The 17257-nt window shown below is 33.3% G+C and overlaps 2 protein-coding genes across 2 annotated transcripts; both read left to right on the forward strand.

Moving 5' to 3' along the window:
• Nucleotides 1–654: 654 nt before the first annotated feature.
• LOC120332334 (uncharacterized) lies at nucleotides 655–3099 on the forward strand. Its single transcript, XM_039399558.2, has one exon. The coding sequence runs from the start codon at nucleotides 885–887 to the stop codon at nucleotides 2076–2078; it is 1194 nt and encodes a 397-aa protein (XP_039255492.2). The 5' UTR covers nucleotides 655–884; the 3' UTR covers nucleotides 2079–3099.
• Nucleotides 3100–5091: 1992 nt separating this feature from the next.
• LOC120332333 (xaa-Pro dipeptidase-like) lies at nucleotides 5092–14753 on the forward strand. The gene is made up of 12 exons (XM_039399557.2): nucleotides 5092–7836; nucleotides 8094–8277; nucleotides 8771–8962; nucleotides 9507–9554; nucleotides 10339–10400; nucleotides 10644–10811; nucleotides 11365–11511; nucleotides 11709–11857; nucleotides 12151–12335; nucleotides 13048–13158; nucleotides 13457–13540; nucleotides 14303–14753. The coding sequence occupies exons 1-12, from the start codon at nucleotides 7820–7822 to the stop codon at nucleotides 14456–14458; spliced, it is 1503 nt and encodes a 500-aa protein (XP_039255491.2). The 5' UTR covers nucleotides 5092–7819; the 3' UTR covers nucleotides 14459–14753.
• Nucleotides 14754–17257: the final 2504 nt, after the last annotated feature.

The following is a 17257-nucleotide window of genomic DNA, read 5'->3' on the forward strand; positions in this document are numbered from 1 at the left end:
TGTGCCTGCCCACCAGCACGCACACAAAAACACAAGCCCAATTAAATGAGGCTTTAAGAAAACCTTGAAGAATCTTCGTAATAATAGAGAACAAGTATGCGGGAAGTGGTAGGGAAATGCGGTAATGGTAGCCTGGTAGGATATACCCAAAGTGACTATAAACTATGTTATAGTCACTTTGGATATACCGGAAGGTCATCACACGAAAAGCATCTGTTCAAAATAGCATCGAGGAAAGCCTTTAATGGTGAGGCACTTTACCGGTACCAACGGATCTATGTCAGAAACAGCTTTGGGCCACATTAGCAAGACAACTGCGATCAATTCGTTCTCCGTAGCAAAAAGTTTTGCGTCTGAATTAATTTAGTTACCGGTGTTTTTTTATTATGTAGACTAGTTTGCTTGTTGTTATGCTGTTATGTAAAATCTATGGTCAGACCTTCTCTGACTTATGTATAGTCTAGTCTAATTTATTATTTCAATCATCACTATCTGACTATTGCAATATTTCAGATAAGTCAGACGGAAAACAAAACTTTGGTTTTATCAATGATGAAACTATTTCAATCATCATGTGAAATCACAACATGCAGACATGGTAGACTATCTCTCTCAAAATGCTGAATAATACCGTTATAATACGTTGACAATATACCGTACTGTCTGACTGTCTAGAAATCCCTTCATCTATTTTAGATTCATTCAAATTATAAATGCTACGTTGAATCGTCAACGCTAATAACATCACCCTTCTGTTGTTGCTCGATTGTGCTTTCTAGCATGAATATATGTTATTGTAACCAGAGCCTAAAATAATAATTTTTTGTGAAAAACATGTTATTTCAGTCTATCATAATTGCTGTTTGATTAAGATATTCTACATTATGGAAAATTTTATAGAAATATTAGAAACCGCCGAAGATGTATTTCCTTGCCTCATCTGTAATAAAAACTTCTCATCAGGGCCAAGTTTGGAGAAGCACATGTTTTTGCATATTCACGATGAAAATTATTTAATTGGAGATTTGAATGAATATGAAACTATCAACATTGACATTGCAGAAACAAGTCTGTCTATTAACTCTAATGAGCATTGTGGAGAAGTTATTACAAATAAAACTTTCTTACAAAGAGCTGGCGGAGAGAAATCCGATATTCATGCACAATGTAGTAAAAGTTGGTTGATTGATAAAACTAACCCAGCACATAATTGCGAGCAACTTAACATAACCTCTTTACCAGACAGAAAGTTACAAGCTAATTCACTTGTTCATACCAACAAAAGACCAGGATCAGATTTGCAAATTTGCAGTGGAGATGGACCATATGTTTGCAAACAATGTGGGAGAAAATTGAAAACGAAGCACAATTTGAACATGCATATGAGAATTCATACCGGGGAGAAACCTTATATTTGTGAACATTGTAATAAGGGTTTTTCTCAATCATCTAGTTTACGTGGCCATGAGCGAACTCATACTGGGGAAAAACCTTATGTTTGTAAACAATGTGGCAGAGGTTTTTCCCAGTTATCTCATTTGCATTTGCACAAACGAATTCATACTGGAGAGAAACCTTATATTTGTAAACGATGTGGGAAGTGTTTTTCACAATCATCTCATTTACATAAACATGAGCGAACTCATACAGGAGAAAAACCTCATGTTTGTAAACAATGCGAGAAGTGTTTTTTGCAATTATCCCATTTGCAAGTGCATGAACGAATTCATACCGGAGAGAAACCTCATGTTTGTAAACAATGTGAGAAGGGTTTTACGCAATTATCCAATTTGCACAGGCATGAACGAATTCATACCGGAGAGAAACCTCATGTTTGTAAACAATGTGAGAAGGGTTTTACGCAATTATCCAATTTGCACGTGCATGAACGAATTCATACTAAAGAAAAACTTCATATTTGTAAACAATGTGGTAAGAGTTTTTCTCATTCATCTAGTTTACGTAAACATGAGCAAACTCATATTGAAAGAAGTCTTGACTGTGCCAAGAACGTAAGATGGTATTTTCAACCACAATTTATACACAAGAAACATTTATCGAGTCATACTGAGGAATAACAACATGAATAGCATAATTACTTGCGTTAATCGTTGTGAAAGCATAGGCTGAGTCATTAAGTACCCGAACTTACACGTAAGAACTGCATGTTTTAGATTAGAAGAACGTGGAAAGTGTTTCTCACACAAAAGATCGTCAGAGAAAATTTTTACTGTGGTACTTTTTTCTTGTGCATGTGGTCAGCGACGAACAGGCTTTACAGCGCGGCCGGGAGTTTCTATAATTAAAATTTTGAAAATTTGTACTAATGTATAATTGTTCATTTTGTCGTGTCCCTTTCGTGCATATTAGAATATATGATGCGTGACAACGCAGACCTAACAGAGTAAGCTTGTTCCCTGAAAGAAGAAGATGGCCTTTTGGCATCTTCTTCCGTCTTCAAGTACTGGAAATTTTCACAGTTTATATTGTATTTTTTTATGTTTTTTATATTTTGCACTGAAACATGATATATTCCTTCAAACCAATTACCCTCATTTAATTTTTTATCGAAGGATGCCCAAATCTGAATAATTAACTACTCCAAATACATTTCAAAATAATATTTTCAAATATGGATATCGAATAGGCCTATATCATAAATTGGATTATTTTAACAGGGGAGTTTACACAAATCAATATAGCTCCATGATGATTGAATTTAGCGCTGAAAAATTGTTGAAATAAACTTTTTTTGATTGTTTTTCTATTTTTAATATAATTTTGGGAATCATAATATTTGAAATGCTTAAAAATTCTTTCCTAAAATCAGGTGTTTTCTATACCTCATATAACCGATTTGAAAAGTATTCAATTCCTCTTGGGCATGTATACCTATGCTTTGCAAAGCGATTTCTTTCTTCAATGCATAGTTGTGCTTATATCAGACTCTTCCAAGCCTATCATATATTAATAATATATTTTACCTTGAATGACTTGCTACCTGCCTGAACTGTACAGTTTCATGGTTTAAAACAAGTGCACTGAAAGAGCGATCCTGATACCAATGTATTTTTCCTAATAAACTACTCCTAGATTGTATTCAGATCCTGAACTTAATTGATTTATTTATGATATTCTGTATTCAAATGTGTAGATTTTATCTTTCAAATTGTGTATATAGATGGTATAATGCTCAGTTTATATATCTCCAACTTGATATCTTAGTATCAACCATTGTTTTGAAATATTTTTCTGATAAAAAAAAAGTTTGGATAATTTCAATACTGAAACAACTGTGAAGAACCATTCAATATTGATAGATTTCTAAGTGGTTTTTGGAAATGCCTGGTATTATAAGTTTATTACAGTATGTTGACAAAATTTGAACTTTTTGCCCATTTTTGTATCAATATTTTCTTAACCTTCTTAACAATATAGTAAAAAAAAGGATAGTTTACCTATGTCAATATAGGAAAATTTGACAAATAATTGCTGTATTATTAATTATCATATTAATTGTTCAATATAAACAGTTTATCATAAACAAACATCTCTTTGTTTACTCCCTTACCCACTATCATGCTGTATTTTAACTATACTTTTCTGATCTATATTAATGTATTAAATATTGCATATTTCCATTTCCAGAAGAAAAAAAAAAGACAGCGTAATTTGGTTATGAGTGTTATGACTATAAAAATTATCGCAATCTGGAGGGTCTGAGGTTAGAAAATAACAGAACTGCAGAAAGCTGAATACCATTACATTACAGCATTGTGCAATTACGCTGAACAACTGAAGATTCTGTTCACTTGATGAATGGTACCAATCAACACTTCAGCATATCTCAAGGTATTTCACAATAACAAGATTGAAATGAAAGATTTTAGAGAAAATCACAAATTCTTTGTTGAAACTTCTCTTGACCCGAACTAGCTCTGATACTTGATGATGATTTAATGGTTAATTGCTGAATATGTAAAAGATATCGATTGCAAATTGTCACCTTATTTTAATTGCACACACTCGACGAATTAAAAGAAAAAATTGGAGATGCAATAACACGATCAGAAAAATTAAGACTTTTGACTTTGGCCCCTAAAAGCTGGTTTCGCACTAAGATTTCAAATTATTGTAATGTTCATCAAAGTTTGGTCAAATCAGCCAAAGCTCTAGTGAACAAAGAAGGAATTTTAGCTGTTCCACCTAAACCAAGTGGTAAGAAGCTGCCAGTAGAAGTGATCAAGCATGTTGAGGATTTTTTTCAAGATGATGAATTCACACGTTTGCTTCCTGGTACTAAAGATAAAGTTAGCATAGAAAAAAATAGTTATATGCAAAAAAGATTAATTTTATGTACGCTAAAAGAGTTGTATATCGCTTTTAAAGACAAGTATCCACAATTGAAAATTGGCTTTTCCACATTCTGTACCCTTCGTCCCAAATGGTGTATGTCCGTATCATCTCCTGGTATGCACAGAGTGTGTGTATGCACCATACACCAAAATGTCATCCTGTTATTACGTGCCGCACAGATTAAAGAAACATATTCAGATATAATTAAAATGACAGTATGCAGTCTCAGTAACAGGCAGTGTATGTTGGGGCAATGTGACAAATGTCCAAAAGAAAGTAATTCAGTTGAATGGTTGGAGGAAAGACTCCAGTGTCAAGAGGAAGTGCGTTTCAAACAGTGGGTTAACACGGATAGAACAGACCTTATCGATAATACCCTTAATGTAAAAGAATTCATCGAATATTTACTCATACATTTCGAAGGCCCAATCAAATTATTTCAAAAACCGAAAATTAAATATGGAACAAACAACAGCTCTCATACTGATGGATTTCAGCGAAAATGATCGTTTTCGATTTCAAAATGAAGCGCAAGGATACCACTGGACACAAAATCATTGCACCGTTCATCCAGTGGTGTGTTACTACAAAGATGAGATACCGAAACATATCAGTATGTGCTTTATTTCTGAAGACCTCCAACATGATGTTGGTATGGTGTACCTTATTCAAAAAAAAATCAATCGAATTCTTAAAAGATAAAATACCCAACCAGTTGAGTATTTTAGTGATGGGTGTGCTGCCCAGTATAAAAACTGCAAAAAGTTTTTTAATTTGTGCCAACATCACAAAGATTTTAACATCAAAGCCTCATGGTCTTTTTTTGCCACTTGTCATGGTAAGTCCGCTTGTGATGGTCTTGGTGGTACCATCAAACGCACAACTGCTTTAAAAAATATCAGAAGCGAACCAGAACATCAGATTGATGATGTTTCTAAAATGATGGAATTCTGTAAAAAACATATGCCATCGATTCACTTTTTTCACCTTCTTTCTGATGATTTAAAATTATCGAGATCCAAACTGCAAACTCGGATCGGGGCTTCGACCATCAAAGGAACCAGAACATTCCACAATTTTACACCACTCTCAAGTTATCAAATAGGAATGAAAAGGATTAGTAATGATTATGAATACAGCTTAATTTGGAACTTTAATAAAAATGTAACACCTAGAAACAATTTTAATGTTGGGAAATATGTATGTTGTGTTTATGACGAAAAATGGTATATAGGAATGGTTTCAGAGGTGGATGAAGCCCAAGGTGATTTGAATGTCGATTTTTTTCATCCAGCTGGACCAGCTGTTTCATTTTACTGGCCAACCAATAATGACAGATGCTGGGTTCCCTTTGAAAATGTGATCTGCACAATAGAATGCCCCATATTACAAACAACTAGGGGACAGTATCAACTAACAGAACAATCGTCTTCCCTTATATCAACTGTTTGGCATGAAAAATTCCCACAAAAACGACCCAACAGAGAATAATTTAAATGTTTTACACTGTTTCATGCATTTTGAGCTGGTGGATGAAGCAAAACGTGTATAACTAATAGTAAATTCTTTCTTTCTTCTGTTAAAATTTTATTTTGAAATGTTGATTAAATTGTAATATTGGATGGTTTGTTTTTTGGGCCCAGCAGTAATTTGGGTATTCCTTGTTCATATTCCCAACTGTGTGTGATTCTCAATTAATTATTGCCTGTTATTAAATGTTATTTAATACGTTTATTATGTTATTTAATAAAAAACTATGTTCAGTTCCAATTGATTAGGCATCTGATTCATAAATGTGTTATGTTTATTGTGGTATCACCTTTCACCATTATGACGTCATAGAGAAAATATCACTTTATATAACATTTTGACTTAGAATTTGAACACGACTTTGACAGAGCAAAAATAGGTTCTATTTTTTAAAATACAAAATGAAATTTTTACACAGACTTGCATTGTTACCAAGCTTTCAGAAAATATTCATTTTATTAAAAACAAAACTTACCCATTTTTGTAAATTGAAGATGAAGTCTTCGTCGCTCATGACTGATTCTGAAGGCTGTTTTGAGTTTAAATCAGGAATTTTGGGAGGTTCGGAAAGTGAAAAAATAATTTTTTGTTACCCTTCTGAGGCGCAATTGTATTTTCTTCAACAGCACCAAAAATTGAGTATAATATTGAAAAAATAATCTAAAAAAAGCACATAAATGTTTAATAATTGATTTTATAAAACCTTCAAAAGATTGTCTCGTTCATAAATAATGGCAATCTTCAAAATGCTCTAACTTCTCTAATACTTGACGAAATTTGTTCAAATTTTTTTTATATTGTTTGTAGGAAGTTATTCTGGATATATGCAAAGCATAAATAAAATCTGTGATAGTGGGTGGAATGGCTTGGAGATCTGACAAGGAATTGGCCACATATGTTAGAAGTGATTTTTAGCACTGCATTTTGCAAGCAATGTTCTACAAATATGCAATGTATGCATATTGCTTGCTAATATTTTGTTATAAATAGATAGTTTCAGTATGTAGTTTATTTCATATTTTTGTTACTCATTTTCTATTTTATCATGAGTTCTTAGTTAGTAACCTTAGTGTGTGGATATTATTGCAATAATATATTTTTGCTCTTTTTCTACCAATAATTGTTATTTTGATGAAATTTGCAGCCACTGTACTGTGGTTATGCCGCACATAGGACATGAGCATAATTTAACTTTCCTTCTATCACTTATTTCACCTTTGCTCAAGGTATTTCTTTCAAACGATGTGTCCTATAGCTTTCTACTTATTCGGATTTGTGCTATACACATCCAAGAATTCCATAGGCCCACACAGTATTTGCAGTATTCAAAATCGGCTTCATTTATATATTAATTCTGGTGATCTCTCAATAAATCCTAATTGGATACCAACATGTGGTTCAAAGTTTCATCAACCAAAGACGGAAGAAGTTGTCAGAAGTTTATTGCATTCATGTACTTCATATTTGCTGTTTTTGTTAAATTGCCTTCAAAGTACTGCCCGATTGTAAATCGTGTTTTTCTGTGTTTGTTTTATTATTTTTTTTTTTTGGGGAGCAGGCACGTACATTGTACGCTTTTTATCTTTATTTTGAGTTATGCCCGTCTCCCAGGTATCTCTGCATTTTGTTATGTCCGTTTACTTTTTCTTTTGTTTATGTCAGAGAACCAAAATAAATGATTGATTGTTATATTATTCTTTCTGAAATTAATGGGGATCAGAATGTGATTGTTTTACAAAATTAAATTATCCAAACCAAAATTTATACTAACACTTGATGTTTTTATTTGGTCAAAAATCTAATTCATAACTTCTATGATAACATTGAAATATGAATCCGGCAAAAATAATAAAATAAATAAAAGGCTTCCAGTACTTGCTGATATTGAGTGCATTGTCATATCTTTGGAACCCACTGCAATAATTGAATAAAGATGTCCGCGAAAGCCGAGTAAGTTATAATTATTGTTTTTTTTACAATAAAAAATGTACAAAAAATAAACTATTGACAAAAAATAAACTAATATGGCTTAATCATACCACAATCTTCAATCCATTAACTAGTTTGATAACATTCTAAAACATGCGACAAAAGCATCCAGGCATATCAATCCAGCAATCACCATCAGGCTCTACTAAATTTTTTGATTTGTGATAACATTATTAAATTCTATTATCTGAATAGTTTATCTTAATTTTGGTTCACAGGCCAGTTTATTGTCTTGGGGAACAGACTCTTCCAGTTCCTATGAGTTTGTTTGCACACAACAGAAAACGTCTCTGTAAAGCATTAAAAGGAAATTCTGATGTTTCAGAAAAATCTATCGTATTGCTGCAAGGTGGCGATGAGATTTCACAAGATTCCACTGATGTAGATCTCATATTTAGACAAGTATGTGAAAATTGATTTTGTTGTTAAAGATAGGAAAGGATTTACATATTTATTCATATATATTCCATATTATATATATTCTTTTTTATTATAATATGTCAAGAGGCTGTCTTGTCTGGTTAACAGTTCATGTCTGATATGTGAATAATTAATTGATCATTTATTTGTTTCAAATGGTGGAGAAAGCCGTAACTTACCGGCGGTTATGTGAACCACCCTACGAAGTTAGGAGTTTAGCAATCCTCTTGCACATAATTATCCCCCATGGGAAAAGACTTCATTATCAACATATGTTTGATTGCCTTAATTTTTTTTTCTTTTTGCCATTATTAATCTGTTTTCAGTGAGACATTTATTTGTAGTTATAATTAATCAGGAGGAATTCTTTTACTATTGGACCATCAAATTATTTTACATTTTTATTATCTATTGATTTTGTTCAAATGAGTTTAAAATCTTGGCAGATTTTTTGTAATAAATGATTTCATTTCAGGAATCCTATTTCCAATGGTGTTTTGGTGTTACTGAGCCTGGCTGTTATGGGGTGATTGACATTGACAGTGGCAAAGCGACATTGTTTATGCCGAAACTTCCAGATTCCTACAAAGTGTGGCTGGGTGAAATTTACTCTCTTGGACATTTCAAGGCTAAATATGCGGTGGAGGATGTTCAATATACAGCAGATGTAAGATATATGGTTTTGAAATTAAGATTGAAGTCTCTAGTTTAAGATGATTGTTCATCACTCAAATTTGGTTCAGATAACAATTTATATCATACATGATGATTTTGGCCATGTAATAATTCAATTTGTGATTTAGAATATTATTTCATAATACTAGATTTGTAATTTATGAAATCTTTTGTTGCAAATTTTTTGGACTAAGTAAGATTCTTGAAATTAGCATTGTGTTGTATAGAGTGATGTATTAGAGACTACCATTACAGACTAAAACATTCTTGGTGCCAGAGGTTGAAAATATCCTTTCAAACCCAATGTTATCAAATTTGAAAATTGGATATAGTATTTGTGAAACTGATACCAGTCCCAATTTCCAAGCATTCCAATGAAAATTCAATTCGTTTATGTGTAGTTAATGTCGTTACTTCAAATCTAATATTATTTATAGAATAGTTTAGTGGACCATAATGATGGTTTTTTGATTTGGAACAAAATTATTAGAATAATATTGTAATTTGTAATACATAATTTGTTTTTCTCATTTTAGGTAGCAGAAATTCTGAAAGCAGCAAGCCCTTCAACATTACTGACACTGGTATGTAAGTCTAGAAAATTATAATATAAATACAACAATAAATTTGATTTTCCATTGCAAAGCAGGTATATATATATATATGTGGCTGCTCAGGGAAATATATTATGATAAGAATTTGCTGGAATATGATAGACCTCAAAAACAAAAAATTCAAAATACAGATACTGGTATTAACTCTTGTTTGTTAGTACTACTGCATATAGTAGTTGCGAGCTATCGGCAAACATTGGTATTATTTGGACAAGAAATTTGCTGATTGGCGATTCTACCGATTGTGGGTATTTGGCAAACAATATGTAAAAGCTGCACAGAAAATAGAATTCCTGTTCTTTTTACAAATCACTTGTTTGTGAAGAATGCTGAAGAGTTATGCGACTCATTGATGTATTCCATACTCTGCACTGTAATAAATAGTTAGAAGTATTTACTTACTTGAGAATTCCAAATATAATGTGTGGTTGGATAACGGATTTATTATTAGAAATGCCGAAACCGATTTACTTGTTATTTAAAGGCTTGATAAGCAAGCATATCCTAAAATATCGCACTCTTGCATTATTTTATTATTTTCTCAATAAATTAGTACAACAACAACCAGTTTTGCTCCTTTGCAATTGACAATGTTCTTAATAAAAATATTGCAATTCAGCAACCAGAACTCAGTTCCACCTCGATATCACAAGCCAAGCATTTATTTTTCCATTGGCAAATGTTTTGGAATGTGGGTATGCAATATGCATACTGAACATTTGTATATAATTACAGTATATATGCTTTTTTTCAGAGAGGGCTCAATACTGATAGCGGTAAAATGACAAAAGAAGCCGTTTTTGATGGAATCAGTGGGTTAGTATATAGTTGTATTCTTTTTGTTTATACAGACATGTGTTTTATGACACTGTGTGACTTATTCTAAACCGAATTAATATAATTATATACCTTGTTGATAGCGATATGTGAAAGCTATCTATCTTCAATATGAGGCACAACCGTTTTACCAATCAATTAGCCGTTTCTGTTACCAATCAAATTTTTGGAATAATTTAGTTTTTATAAAGTGATCAACTTATCAAACAAATCATTTTCTAGATTCAAAGTGAACAACACTTTGCTCCATAAGGAAATAACAGCTCTCAGAGTTATCAAGTCAGCTCAGGAATTGGAAGTTCTGAGATATGTAAGCAAAGTCAGTAGTGAAGCACATATGGAATTGATGAGAAGAATTAGACCGGGATGGATGGAATATCAAGCAGAGAGGTGATCTTTTATTGCTATGCGCTTCTGTAATTTTGATATTGTGTATCAAAAACGGCACTCCATAAGTACGGTGAGTGTACCATTAAATCGAAATAAATTTATGGCCTAACCCTAGCCTGGCACACATACTACGGGAGCACCTAAAAAACTACCAGCACCTGACTCTAGGCATTTGAAAATTGACACTTCTAAAATTATGTATTATAAATGTAATTATGTGGGATTGGCTCTGCTAAAAAACTTTGCTAACGACATTCAATGGGTAATATAGCAAATATTTCTATAGATTTTTGTAATTTCGGAAACCTGATTTTGGAAATTTATCCTGAAGATATGAGAGAATCTTGAAATATGGGTGTCACCCCGAAAATTGTTCATAATTGGCGGTTATTTCATCTTTTATATTGCACATTAATTGCAATTGAATGCAAACTGTATGGATATTGTACATGTTTATATCATGTCTGGTGCCAGTTGCTACTCGCTCCATATTTAATTTCAAATAGAGTCACTTTGAATATTTATTAATAATAAAATAGTTCTTCTTTTTTAGTTTGTTCAAACATCATGTTTACTTGCATGGGGGTTGTCGTCATGTTGCCTATACCTGCATTGGTGCTACTGGAGAAAATTGCGCGATCTTGCATTATGGACATGCTGGTGCACCAAATGATAAGAAAATAAATAATGGGGATATGTGGTATGTATGAAAATTTTATTCGAGAAGTAAAGATTGTAAAGTAAAATGGCAAATAGGGAATATATATGGGCCTGTTTTCATTTCATTCAATCTATAATTTTTTTTAAATTAAAGTCATGATCGCTTACCTATTTCTGTACGAGTGGCAATATTTCAGCAATCTTGTACAAAACACAAATACGTTTTTGTTTCATTAGTTTGTTTGATATGGGAGGAGAATACTATTGCTATGCAAGTGACATAACTTGCTCTTATCCAGTTAATGGCAAATTTACTGATGACCAGAAGAAAATATACAATGCAGTGTTGAAAGCGTCCAGAGCTGTGCATAAGGCTTTAAAACCAGGTATTCATATTCATGTATTCTTTTTATTTGGAGGACTCAAGTCTGACTTATAGTCTGTGAGAAGACATTTCTAGCTGAATCACTTGAGTCTCTCCAACATTGATCAATATTACCATCAAATGTGGTATCTTGGTATTGTTTTTAAAAAGATGAAACTTGTTCAGGACTGATGATATACTTTTGACCCCAGTGTCCTGAGCAGCTATTCATAAAGTTTTAGGTTCACCATGCAAAGTATTATTAATGCTATTCTATAATTACCTCATCCATCAATTCGCTGTTTCGCTTACTAGGCGTGTCATGGGTTGATATGCATCTTTTGGCTGATAGAGTTCAATTGGAAGAACTCGTCAAAATGGGACTGATTCATGGAGATGTTGAACAAATGATGAAAGTTCGACTTGGAAGTTTGTTTATGCCTCATGGACTTGGGCATCTAATGGGACATGATGTACATGATGTTGGCGGTTACCTAGAGGTGAGTTTTTAAACAGGATTGATTTTTAAAAATAATCCTTTTGTTTTTTCTCAGCTTGTACAAAGTACAAACGTACGTACATCCATCCATGTCGCCTATGCCTCCAAAAAATGTACCAAAGAAATACTTTTCGATTATATTCTAAACAATATTTAGAATTGAGTGATATTGAATATATTCTAAATTTAGTCGTGCTTGACAGAATGCACAGTAGTGCGTAGTGTTGGGATAATATGGTACTGAGTGTGAGAAATTGAAGTTATCACAATATTTGCAGTAATCAAATTTGACAATTTTGAAAAAATTTATTAAATCTGTATTTTGTAATGTTTTTATTAAGTTTTCATATATTACTCAAACAGCAATATATGGCAATTGTGTCAATTGCGCAAAATGACAATTTAACAGATGATATCATTTCCAAATAATATATAGGAATATAACTGAATAACTGATTTTGAATTTATTCAAATACATGGTTTGTTTTGACATCCCTGGCTGGGGTAAACTTTGTGTCATTGACTTGTATCACAGGATAAATACACAAGGTATGCATTTGTCAATTGAAATGAGCTGTACTTTCAGTGTAAACTAGTTTTGAATTTAATCTCTGTTATTAGTGCTTTTTCATAATTTACCTACCTATACATGCAATTCCTTGCCTGCAGGAAATGTGAGGATTATAACTCAATTCTAGGTATTTTAATATTAGGGTACACCAGAGCGTAGAACCGAGCCAGGCCTGAGAAGTTTAAGAACTGCAAGGACAATGGAGGAAGGCATGGTTCTTACTGTTGAACCAGGAATATATTTCAATTGGGCGGTAGGTTGTGCTACATTATTGCTTTGGCAGAATAGATGATGTGAATTAGGTTCACAATATTATAATATTCTAGTCAATGCGAGGGAGAGATTTATTGTTTCGTCAACCAGAAAAATCAAGCATTGCAACGTTGATAAAAATATACAACATTCATGTACACATTGTAATGAATTACAAAATCCGTTTTATACCTAAAGTATTAATGTAGATCTGGCATTGATGACAACATAAGGAATCTAATTTTGTGAAATCTGTATTTTTTTTTTGTAAAATACCAATATAATTTTGTTTGTTCCAGGTCATGGCAGAAGCTTTTGATAATCCTGATTGGTCTTGCTTCTTGAACAGAGAGGCAATTGAAAGATTTCAGAATTTTGGTGGTGTAAGTTTGTTTACTTGGTTTCCCTATTTGTTCAAATACTTGAAATTTGTTCAATCTGAATTAGTTAGTGCAATGAGATCAAATCAAATTTAATGGTCAATTAATTATATATTACTAAAGGTATAATGTCACCACACTACAATAATATTTCTAATAGTGCATGTCTAAAGGCATGCATTTGGTACAAAACATTTTAGTTTACTACCAATGCTAAATTAAAACTGTTTCTGTACATCTGGAAATGTTGCTGAAATTAAATTAAATAAGATTAAAATTAGCAACAATTTCATACCATAGTAACTCTTGACTCTCCAGGGATAGTTATAATTTTTCTATCACATACAATTACGATGAGTGTTGGGTAAAATTCTCCAAATTCAGAATCTCAAGTCACAGGTTATCAGTCACAGTTAAGTCTCACAAGCGGTTATTATTTAGGTATGAGTATGTGTACTTTTAGCCAGTGGTGGGATTCAAATTTTTTGGCAGCCGGTTCCATCACAAAAGTAATCTCTTTAGCCATTTCTGTTACAATAAGTCATATTTTTACAGCAAATAAACTGATTAATGCTAACCGGTTCGCTAATTTCTTAAAATTTCGTGAGACGATTCTAGAGGCACCGATGCGAACCGGCTGAATCACACCACTGCTCTTATCTGTATAACATGAGTCACTTCGAGTCATTTATAAATGATTCTAAAGTCCAACTGCAGTCGAGCCAGTGACTTTATTATTGACTAGTTCAATTACTCAAATTTCAGGTTCGAATTGAAGATGATGTTGCTATAACTGCTGATGGAATGGAAATGTTAACTTGTGTACCACGAGATGTTGAAGAAATAGAGAAGCTAATGGAAGAAGGTCGCACTAAATATGAAAAATCACTCGAATTGGGCTCGCTCGTTCCAGCTAAATAATGTTTATTATAGGAACTATATATATTTCGTCATCAATTCTGTATTATAAAGTGATTTATCGTAATTCATCACTGATGACATAGGGTCTCTGTCCTATTACATTAAGTTTATTCCTGATTTTTCAACCTTAAATTCTATGATGGTATTTTGCCAAATTAATAACTTTGCTTGTGATGATTGGTATTATTCTGTGCAATAATTTTTTCTGCGGATGTCATATTTTGTTACTGATAATTTCCGCTTTGACATGCTATTGAACTAATTTTTGTGATTTGGAATAAAAATTTATAATGTATGTTTGTCTGAATTGTAAGTTAGACTTAGAGAATCAGGTATTGCGATGTTGATTGACTTGCAAACATCTGTATTTATAGCCGATATCTGGTTTGTATGATACACAGGAATACCTCATAGTAGCTCGGACATGAATTTGAAAGAATAATGTGATCCAATGATTAGTATTATCAAGTCAGTTTTAACATTACTATGAAATTTATGACTTGCTTGCTCCTTGTCTGATGTATGAATTGGTCTTATGTCTAAAATGGTGTTTATTTGTGTGAGCTATTGGTAGCTTAGACTCGTAGTGCGGTTTCTAGTTCAGTTAATCCAGGGGTTCCCAAACTTATTTGGCCGCGGGCCAAAATTTCAAGGCGAGGATACTCGCGGGCCAGTAAAGCGAGATGACCAAAATACCCCGACATAAAGGCTGGGGTTCAGGGCGCGCTGAAGCGCCCTGAAAAAATTTTGAAAAATAGGCACCAAAATAGGCTGCAAGATTGATTTTAGATACACCCAGTATCGCAGTTTGTTATGTAATAAAATTCATAAGTATAATAGTTAGGTGATAGAATACCCGAGGAATAACAAGCACGACTTTCAAAAAGGGTTTGTAACTGATAGCGACTAATGAAGTTACTTGCTCATCTGGAGTACGGCTTTGTATAAATTTCTACTCATATCATGGTCAAGTTTATTTTTTCCATCCAGTAAAAATAACAAACGAAATTATGAAAAAAGTAAAATTGACACACATTTTACTGGGAAGGGAAATCGCTGGGAACTGATTATCAGGCAGCGACACCCAAGGTTTGTTATCTAATTAAATTTGTAGTTGAAGTTTATAAAACACTGTTATCTCTGGTGAGTATGGTTTTTGCAGTTGTACTACCAATATTATCCACTGACACAGAGGTTGAGATTGACCCCAGAGATAAGAGATGACCCCAGATAGCGACTCATGTTTTTTTTGGTTAAACAAAAAAACGTCTCAATGTATATGAATATTAAAAAAAAACGAATAGCCAACATGATTTACTTGCATTTTTGTAGATACGTGTAATTGGGGTTTGCTCGAAAACTGATGTTCAAAACGTGACTCCAATTTGTTACATTGTATTTGCAATACCGCACTCTAAGTGATTATCTGTCAGTTTGGACCGTAGTTTAACAGGAATAGAACAAGAATAGTTTATTGGCAAAGAAGAAAAATCGCTGAAGTTTGATTTTTTTCAATAAAGAAATAAGAACGCTGCCATTTATCCAAAAAACGCCTGTTTTCAGTGTCTAGTTTTCGTTTTTGTGACATCTTCAAGCTTCCTTAATACAGGGCTGATACGTGATACCTAAAAGACTGCCGTACGCAATCCTAATACCGGTACGTAAGTTAAGATACCGGTATAATGGACCTTTCCCCGAGCATCGACTTCCTTGTTTACTTCGTGACATCGGCCAACCAGCGAGATGCAAAGTGTGACGTAACAATGCTCCCTTTTCGCATCCGCTCAGACACTTTTCTCACTCAGACAGATTTTCAAGAGTGGTCGTAAACATTACTTCGTTTTGGCGTTTTTGAACTCTATTCGTTAGTTTTCTGTTGTGTTTCGGAAACTTGAATTTAAATCAGATCATTCAATGATCACTCTGTCTTCCTAGGAGTTTTAATTTAATTGCTGTAATAAAAAATTAGTGTAGAAATAGCTGTGATAGACTAGGCTAAAATTCTTTACCGGTACTTTTAAAAAACAGATTGTTGTATGCGATGAATCATAATGATGGTTCGAAACACATACCCAATTTTACAGGCGCCAACTCGCAAAAGCACTCTTCAAATAGCGCCGAAAATTTTGCAATGGTAAAGTATAGGAAGAATTTTTCGGGGGTCAAAGGTCGGGGAAAGGTCCAGGGTATAATTGAATTGTTACGATATACACGTGCTTAAATTGAGATAATGACGTAACAATTGGCGGCATCTACGACATAAAAGGATGAACATATTTAAATTGTTAAACGTGTCAGTATTTATTCACGGTTATAGTTTCACTAATGTTCGGCGGGCCATTTGAAATCGTCTCGCGGGCCGCGGTTTGGGAACCCCTGAGTTAATCAGTGTCTAGGTCCGGCTTTCTGCTCCATCCACTACCGTAACAGCACTTCTTGTATAGGTGCAGCAAATGACAAATATACATTGTCTGATTGTGTCCATAAACTCCTTCAATTTTGTTATGAAGTCAGTTCTCAATATATCCCAACCAGGTTTGTCGTTGTTTAATCGCCCTTTCTCTTCAGCTATCATGGTTCGTGCTATGGAATGAAATAAACTCAATGTCACGAAAACGACCCCATTGTGGTCAAGTACCCATCTAGCTTATGCGATACAGCAACTAATGCTCCTCTAACTACTTTTATAATTTTCGTCTCTACATTCCAAATTTTTCCGATCTTCCTCCGTAAATCCAGTTTGCTTTCCCCCTTTCTATTTTTTCCCTTTGTTAAATGCAATTGAATCTTCATCATCAC

This window comes from Styela clava, chromosome 13 (assembly GCF_964204865.1).
Source record: "Styela clava chromosome 13, kaStyClav1.hap1.2, whole genome shotgun sequence".
NCBI lineage: Eukaryota > Metazoa > Chordata > Ascidiacea > Stolidobranchia > Styelidae > Styela > Styela clava.

Coding starts and splice junctions, on each gene's coding strand:
- LOC120332333 (XM_039399557.2), top strand. Junction 10,401..10,643: donor GTTTTTGATGGAATCAGTGG/GTTAGTATATAG, acceptor ATCATTTTCTAG/ATTCAAAGTGAACAACACTT. Junction 12,336..13,047: donor ATGTTGGCGGTTACCTAGAG/GTGAGTTTTTAA, acceptor TTTTAATATTAG/GGTACACCAGAGCGTAGAAC.
- LOC120332334 (XM_039399558.2), top strand. CDS start 885: ATGGAAAATTTTATAGAAATATTAGAAACCGCCGAAGATGTATTTCCT.